General features: G+C 39.1%; 1 protein-coding gene across 2 annotated transcripts; it reads left to right on the top strand.

Annotated features, from left to right (window-relative positions):
- Window positions 1-57: 57 nt before the first annotated feature.
- Window positions 58-7,834, top strand: LOC117830043. Of its 2 annotated transcripts, XM_034708072.1 has the most exons (11): window positions 58-100; window positions 1,927-2,021; window positions 2,649-2,744; window positions 3,369-3,464; window positions 4,092-4,187; window positions 4,767-4,793; window positions 4,824-4,895; window positions 5,318-5,440; window positions 5,945-6,052; window positions 6,689-6,802; window positions 7,211-7,834. In XM_034708072.1, exons 1-11 carry the CDS (start codon window positions 73-75, stop codon window positions 7,259-7,261), a joined length of 906 nt encoding a protein of 301 aa, XP_034563963.1. In that variant the 5' UTR covers window positions 58-72; the 3' UTR covers window positions 7,262-7,834. The 2 variants fall into 2 exon arrangements, with proteins under 2 accessions (XP_034563963.1, XP_034563880.1); XM_034707989.1 differs by having other exon boundaries at window positions 4,767-4,895.
- Window positions 7,835-8,681: the final 847 nt, after the last annotated feature.

The following is an 8,681-nucleotide window of genomic DNA, read 5'->3' on the forward strand; positions in this document are numbered from 1 at the left end:
AGGAGAAGAAGAATCAAGCCTGTAGATGATGCAATGACATATATTCTGTCCTGCACTGACAAGTCTGGATTTATGTCAAGACTCGTCGACAGTTACAAAGGTAAGTGGTAGAAGGTTCCTTGACCCAACTTATGCATTTCAAAAGCAAAACAGTGAAGTGGATATATAACGACAGGGCAGAGTTTATTTGTGTTTCAGGTTATGTGTGGCTTTTTTGCTTTTGTAAAAGAATTTCAATCAGAGTGATAGAAATTAATGTGATATTTTACAGTCCAGGCAAGGTAGTCAGAGTGCTTTGTTAAAATATTCTACTAAAATATCCAGTGTTGCTGTGGTATTAGCCTTGCTGCGGTTTAGGCCTCTGCTTGAAAATTGCTTACCCATGATAAAATGAGTATATCTCTGCAACCACAAGGTCTATTTGAATACTTGTGTGTCATAGTAAAGGGAACACTCTGAGAATTTGTTGAGATGTGTAAATATCGGTATATGTGTTACTGATGAAGGGTAAATGAAGATAGGACACACAGCACAAACAAAATTTATTTCAGTCTCGCCTTAAAAAATACTATTTAGGATGAGTATCCTTTAGAATGATGGAGCCCTAGCGTTAAACCCCTATCAAGTTATAGTACAATATATTGACATTGTCTTTGCAAAGGTTGATTCTGATAAAGTTAAGCAGACAAAAATAGAGACATTATACTACCAAAAGTTCAGGCAAGGTTTCCAAAATGCCAATTTTTGTCACAGCTTGGAACCATCTGCCACTATGAGCCATTATTCAAACATTAGTCTCACAATTTACATAAAGTAACTGAAAATGAATCAACCCAGAGTATGCTGTCTAATTTGATGTTCACCATGGCTGTATTCTGTCATGATTAGTGCAATTTTTTGCTCTGTATCTCTCAGATTCCCCCAACTGGGGACCTTTGTTTCCATAGGGTTATGGCGAATTGAACACATGAAAATACTAGGTGAGGAGAGATAGTGAAGAGGGATAAGACATCTGCATTACAAAATATTAAAAGTAGACGTCATTATTCACATGTATGGAATTCAGTTATTTCCTTGTTGTTCCCCATAGCCTGTTGGGTCTTAACTTATTTTACTGAGTTTTAAAGGTTTCAAAAAGCTGTAATTTTGATTTTTAAAATGGTACAGGAACCCTTAAGTTGCACTTTCTTGTTCTCTATTTCTATTTATTTTAGAATCTGGATTGGTTTACGGATCAGTGGCATCAGTCTGATATACATTAATTATGTCAATACAAGTACTGATTATATGGACCACATCGGTCCCATTTTAAACATGGGTTTAAACATGGGTTAAATGAACTAAAGTATTCCACATTTCTGTGTTGCATCCATATAAAAAAAAGGTTTTGTTGGCATTCCCAAGAGCTATGAAGGCTGCAGTGTTGTGCTATTATACTGAATCTCTTCAGTTCTTCAGTTTCAGTACATGCAGAATTTAAGGGCAGTAGACTAGAACATCCTTTTACCACATTAATTTCTAACTTGTGGTCCATGTTGCATGTCAAAAGTCACAGTGATAGTTCATCTTGTTGAAATTTGGTTGTATGATGTACTTACGCTTTACTGGTGTGTTACCTGCACTAGATAGCTCACAGCACTTTCAGTTCAATGGAACGGAACAGAGAAAACAAGAATGAGAGAGGGCCCATCTCCAAAAAAAGGAAGTTACAACTGGCTAAACTGCTGAAAAATACTGCAGATATACACTGTACTTGCATATCAATGAATTTATTCACGAGGGACCTCTTATAGGAGGCTAAAATACCTCTTATTGCTGTCCCCATCACAACTGGGAGAGTGAGCATTGTCTGCAGGTAATACATCGACGAGACGTCGTCTTTTAGACTGCCCAGAATGAAGTGTTTACTTTGTTATATTCTTGCAGGAAGAGGAGTGTTTGCCATGCAGCCCATTGAACCAGGGGACTTTGTACATCAGATGTTCCACAAGGAATCAAAGCCAGATGAGACTCAACCACAGGTAAAATGACATTGTTGACACAGTCATCACTAATATCTGTGGTGACTTGTATGTGATGTTGTTCTACTACAGAAATGGGCCAGTGTTCACAAATAACTTTAATGCAGTCATGATAACTTATTGGCTGGTGTGATGAAGACCAGTTAATGTCAAACACACACACGTTTCCAGTCTTGTCCTTATGGGGTCATTTATGTCACAAAAACACTCTTCCTTTAGTCTCTCCCAGTGGGACCAGGTCACATACTGTTACACACTTGTATGTTTCTAGTCTCACCCTTATGGGGTCCTCCCGTATGGTTCTCACTGAAACTGTTTTTATGCCACTGTCCCACACCTGGCATAATCTGAACTTTGATTTTAACATTAAGAATTGTACACTGTCTGAGCTGGTACATGTTTTAAAGCAATATTTAGAATGTGACCCACTGAAAACCCTTGTAATGGGTTATGAGAAGGTGCTAATACCTCATAAAGACCATGCTGTGCTCCAAGGTTGAAGGTCTGTACTGTTTCACAAACTGTTTTACCACTAGGGGACCTTATTAGCCTGCTGTGAATGTCTCTACATACAGTTATAATCTCTGTCAGTTCTAAGGATCTTCTCTTCTGGTATCTAAATGTCAGGTGACAGACCCTCAGACTCCTGCAGTAGAGACAGAGACCAGCCCTGTACATCAGATGCTCCACAAGGAATCAAAGCCAGATGAGACTCAACCACAGGTAAAATGACATTGTAGACACAGTCATCACTAATATCTGTGGTGACTTGTATGTGATGTTGTTCTACTACAGAAATGGGCCAGTGTTCACAAATAACTTTAATGCAGTCATGATAACTTAATAGGTGGTGTGATGAAGACCAGTTAATGTCAAACACACACACGTTTCCAGTCTTGTCCTTATGGGGTCATTTATGTCACAAAAACACTCTTCCTTTAGTCTCTCCCAGTGGGACCAGGTCACATACTGTTACACACTTGTATGTTTCTAGTCTGACCCTTATGGGGTCCTCCCGTATGGTTCTCACTGAAACTGTTTTTATGCCACTGTCCCACACCTGGCATAATCTGAACTTTGATTTTAACATTAAGAATTGTACACTGTCTGAGCTGGTACATGTTTTAAAGCAATATTTAGAATGTAACCCACTGAAAACCCTTGTAATGGGTTATGAGAAGGTGCTAATACCTCATAAAGACCATGCTGTGCTCTCAGGTTTAAGGTCTGTACTGTTTCAGAACCTGTTTTACCACTAGGGAACCTTATTAGCCTGTGAATGTCTCTACATACAGTTATAATCTCTGTCAGTTCTAAGGATCTTCTCTTCTGGTATCTAAATGTCAGGTGACAGACCCTCAGACTCCTGCAGTAGAGACAGAGACCAGCCCTGTACATCAGATGTTCCACAAGGAATCAAAGCCAGATGAGACTCAACCACAGGTAAAATGACATTGTAGACACAGTCATCACTAATATCTGTGGTGACTTGTATGTGATGTTGTTCTACTACAGAAATGGGCCAGTGTTCACAAATAACTTTAATGCAGTCATGATAACTTATTGGGTGGTGTGATGAAGACCAGTTAATGTCAAACACACACACGTTTCCAGTCTTGTCCTTATGGGGTCATTTATGTCACAAAAACACTCTTCCTTTAGTCTCTCCCAGTGGGACCAGGTCACATACTGTTACACACTTGTATGTTTCTAGTCTCACCCTTATGGGGTCCTCCCGTATGGTTCTCACTGAAACCGTTTTTATGCCACTGTCCCACACCTGGCATAATCTGAACTTTGATTTTAACATTAAGAATTGTACACTGTCTGAGCTGGTACATGTTTTAAAGCAATATTTAGAATGTGACCCACTGAAAACCCTTGTAATGGGTTATGAGAAGGTGCTAATACCTCATAAAGACCATGCTGTGCTCCAAGGTTGAAGGTCTGTACTGTTTCAGAACCTGTTCTACCACTAGGGAACCTTATTAGCCTGCTGTGAATGTCTCTACATACAATTATAATCTCTGTCAGTTCTATGGATCTTCTCTTCTGGTATCTAAATTTCAGGTGACAGACCCTCAGACTCCTGCAGTAGAGACAGAGACCAGCCCTGTACATCAGATGCTCCACAAGGAATCAAAGCCAGATGAGACTCAACCACAGGTAAAATGACATTGTTGACACAGTCATCACTAATATCTGTGGTGACTTGTATGTGATGTTGTTCTACTACAGAAATGGGCCAGTGTTCACAAATAACTTTAATGCAGTCATGATAACTTATTGGGTGGTGTGATGAAGACCAGTTAATGTCAAACACACACACGTTTCCAGTCTTGTCCTTATGGGGTCATTTATGTCACAAAAACACTCTTCCTTTAGTCTCTCCCAGTGGGACCAGGTAAGATACTGTTACACACTTGTATGTTTCTAGTCTGACCCTTATGGGGTCCTCCCGTATGGTTCTCACTGAAACTGTTTTTATGCCACTGTCCCACACCTGGCATAATCTCAACTTTGATTTTAACATTAAGAATTGTACACTGTCTGAGCTGGTACATGTTTTAAAGCAATATTTAGAATGTAACCCACTGCAAACCCTTGTAATGGGTTATGAGAAGGTGCTAATACCTCATAAAGAACATGCTGTGCTTTCAGAGGGAAACAGTTTTTGCTTCAGGTAACTTTTCTAGTTAGCAGATACCACCATAAATTCACTTTTCTCTGTTTATCTATGTTTAGGTTTTTACTGTCCAAGGGTTTTCGCTCGTTGATTATTCAGAAAGTGATGAAACTGATGAGGACTTTATGGAGAACAAAAGTCCCACTCCACACCGTGATGTTCTCAGGAAGATAACAGAAAACACTCTGGTATGCCTTTGATGCTTTTAATTTAATTCAAATGTTTTTAGTCAAGCAATTGTATAAACATGTTTCTGGTTTTAATAGATTGTGCATTTATGTATGTATGTATGAATGTTTGTACATAGCTTTTTTTTTTTTTGCAGATGGATAGTGGACCAGAGGTTTCTAATCATTCGTACGGTTCAGAAAGTGTTGTGAACGAAACCTGCGATGAGGCTTCTCCAAGCAACCATTCCAACGAGCAATCAGATAATTTACTTGTTCCATCACTGAGACGCACAAAAAGTCTCATGGTAAGCTCCTAAAACTTATTTAAAACAGTGTGGTTACTTAGCTGATGGGTGCTTTCCATTGCCATTTGTTTTTCTACTGTGTCAACAAAAAGGAAAAAATCATATCTCCATGTCTCCATGTCTACTTTTCTGCAGTGGGATAGAGTACAAGATTTTGCTGGGTGTCTCTACGATTCAGATGACGACAGCACAGAGGGCACTTCCATTTCTAAGCCTGAAAGGGATTCACCGAGGCTGAGAAGAAGCTCTTGCCACCCTGTAAGCCTTTTTTTGATTCTTGTATGTGTGTCTATGACTGTGAACATGTCTGTTGTTTTTGCTAGTGAGCCTGGTACTGACTCAATTTTATTTCCCCATTTTGTTTTGTAAATTGATACCAAGTGTGTTCCTTTTTTAGGCTTTATTGTGAATATATGACATATTCAGATTCTTTTGAAAGTTTTTAGAAGGAATGGGCACGATTACTCGAGTACTCGAATACCCCTTCATGATTATTATTTGAGTAACAGCTCACTATTCAAAAGTGACATTGATGGATACAGAATCCCAATGTTAAAAATACTGTCTTGCAGTGTGAACCTTTGGCGATGGCATACATTTTTACTACGGATCATTTAAAAAATCTTTATACCCTTGAACACTACTGTCACAATCACAACATTTATTTGATTAATATCCTTATCAAGCTAGCTTTACTGACTACTTAATATTAGGGTCAACATGTCTGTCTTGCATGGTTGAATAAACCTTTTCTGTCTCCAGACGTCAGTCTACCAGGAGAACAGAGGTCAGAAGATGAGGAGAGCATGTCATCCCTGCAAGAATGTACCTCCACATCACATGTCCAAAGCCAGGCAGCGTCTTCAACAGGTGAGCTTGAACGATGAAAGCAGATTGATCTTTACCTCTTAAAGACCCCCTCCCATGAAAATCGTGTTTTTCATGTTGTTCAGATGTTCATGTGGCATTTTCTGATGCTACAGGACATATCAGCAGAAAAGTAAGTGTGACATTGCATTTCTGAATATTTCTTCCTTCAAATTGCTGTGAACTAAACGCAGACGCACACTGGCAGTTTCAGACAGACTGGGGTTGTGATGCAACAACCTGTGGTGGAAGGGCTGCAGGGTTTCAACCTTCAACCTAGTGTAAAGACCTAGCTCTCAGCAGCGTGGGAGTGTCCGCGTGAATGGGGGAGGGTGCAGAGCAGCGCCGTCTCCGCCCACGACTCAAAGACACATTACTAATGAGCTACTGGCGCTCTGCAGAAGAAGAGCCCTGGGAAATGGCAGGTTTTGTGATTTTGGCTAAAAACTTCATAATCCCAATTTAAAGAGCACTGAGAACGCTTTAAGAGAGACACAAAGGATGATTGGAGGGGGGATTTAAGAGACACAAATGCCATATACTAAATGATCTTATAAATTACAAGATAATAATCACTGTAGTGACAGTTTCTCTGTATTTGATGTCTTCTTTCTTTAATAAAGTTCTTTTTGTGTCTAGATGTCAGTATGCCAGAACAACAGTGGTCAGAAGATGAGGTCAGCATGTCATCCCTGCAAGGATGTACCTCCACATCACAAGTCCAAAAAAAGAGTGTGTCCGCAAGAAAGAGAGGTAAGCTTTGGGACTTACATCCTTTTTTGGGCCAGTGCCACTCCATTATTTTTAATGTTAAGGTGTTGATGGTAATATCGCTGAATAAAAGCATGTCCCTGAATTCTTAATACACCTAAAAGAGCTTCCTACCCAGGAAGGGACTGTGGCCCATTGTGTGACAATGGTTCAAATATATATATATACACTACCAGTCAAAAGTTTGGACACACCTTCTCATTTCATGGGTTTTCTTTATTTTCATGACTATTTACATTATAGATTCTCACTGAAGGCGTCAACATTATTAATGAACACAAATCCTCCCCTGGCTACATGTCGAAGTATCCTTGGGCAAGATACTGAACCTCAGTTGCTCCTGATGAGCATGTGGCGCAATCAAAATGTAATCTCTTTCTGTCTACTTAGGTAAGCAAGCTGCTGTACAGCATTGGACAACCGAGGAGATTGCTGCAGTAGAAAAACATCTGAAGAAGTTCATTGTGAGACAAGATGATCCAGGTAAAGCGACTTGTGAGCGCTGCATTTCTGTAGTACCGCAAGCGCTGCAAAAAAGAGACTGGAAAGCAGTCACGTATTTAATCAAAAATAGAATAACTGCCATGAGAAGAAAATTGTAATGAAAGCAGTTCACTGATCGGGAGTATGGAGACATGTTTTCAGTTTGCCCTCCAACACTTTTTTGTTCAAGGTCTGTTTTGTTGTATTGTTTCCACCTGTCTCTATAACGCATTATAAATATATTTATAATGACCTTATAGCACTGTACACATATAGTTATAAACACTCATCAATTATTATAATGCTTTATAACAATCATAACAGTTATTATTGTTATATAGCATTAAGATCATTTATGAGTGTTTCTATAGTTATACAGTGCTATAACCTCGTTATAAATATTTTTATAATGACGTTATAGAGATACACGTTAAACAAAGTGTTACTCAAAGGGTTACCACTTTTTTTGTTTTGTGTAAAGTGCAGTCTGATCATTTACCTGTTGGTAAAATAAATACATGCTCCTCAGGATTACTTGTTGAAAGCATTTCCTTTTATTTTTAGCCTCATAGCATAGCTGCCTCAAGTCTTATTTTAAGTTTGTTTTTCATGATAATGCGCGGTGAATCAACAGTGTTAGGAGAGTAGAACTAGGCTAACGTATGTGATGTGAAAAACTGTGCTTACATTTAACTCCAGGGTTATTTGATTACCATGTTACTACCCTGTCTTATCGTTGATGATCCTTTGTTAAGATGATAGCACATACAGTAGTTAATGAGCTAACAAGGCATGTGAAATTTCAGGTGTAAAGGGAAAATAAATGGAATGAAGGAAGCAAGAAAGAAGAGAATTTAATTTGAAATATAGATCCTTAATGCAGTCAGTGTCTGTGTGCAGTAGGGACCATTAATGGGCCCCAGATAGTAACCTGGAACCCCACAAATATACAAAAACAAGAAATGTGTGTGTGTGTGTGACACTGGACCTCACAACTACCTTATGTTAGAAACGGTCCCCACAAGTGACCAAAAAACTAGCGGGAAGACAAAAGTTTAAAATTTTGTTAATTTGAAGTGATTTTTGTGTTTGGGAATTTTTTTTTATCTTGCCTGATTTTTTACAGCACTGTAGGACCACTGGAAAGGGTGGACCCCATAAATGAGCAAAAAACTGGTGGACCTCGTGAGGGGCAAAAACAAGAATGTGTGTGTGTGTGTGTGTGTGTGTGTGTGTGTGTGTGTGTGTGTGTGTGTGTGTGTGTGTGTGTGTGTTTCTTAGCTGAGGGGGGTATTCTACGCAGCTGAGAGGCACAATTGCTCATCTGTGTGTACGGAGTATGAGTCATGGTTGAATCAGTGTCTGCAATGATAATAAG

This window comes from Notolabrus celidotus, chromosome 1, assembly GCF_009762535.1.
Source record: "Notolabrus celidotus isolate fNotCel1 chromosome 1, fNotCel1.pri, whole genome shotgun sequence".
Taxonomy (NCBI): Eukaryota; Metazoa; Chordata; class Actinopteri; order Labriformes; family Labridae; genus Notolabrus; species Notolabrus celidotus.

Bases quoted from the DNA above. Each gene is read 5' to 3' on its own strand.
- LOC117830043 (XM_034707989.1), top strand. From the start codon at position 73: ATGTCAAGACTCGTCGACAGTTACAAAG. The intron at 2,022-2,648 runs GTAAAATGACAT...TCTAAATGTCAG, and splicing joins CAGATGAGACTCAACCACAG to GTGACAGACCCTCAGACTCC. The intron at 6,053-6,688 runs GTGAGCTTGAAC...TTTTGTGTCTAG, and splicing joins CCAGGCAGCGTCTTCAACAG to ATGTCAGTATGCCAGAACAA.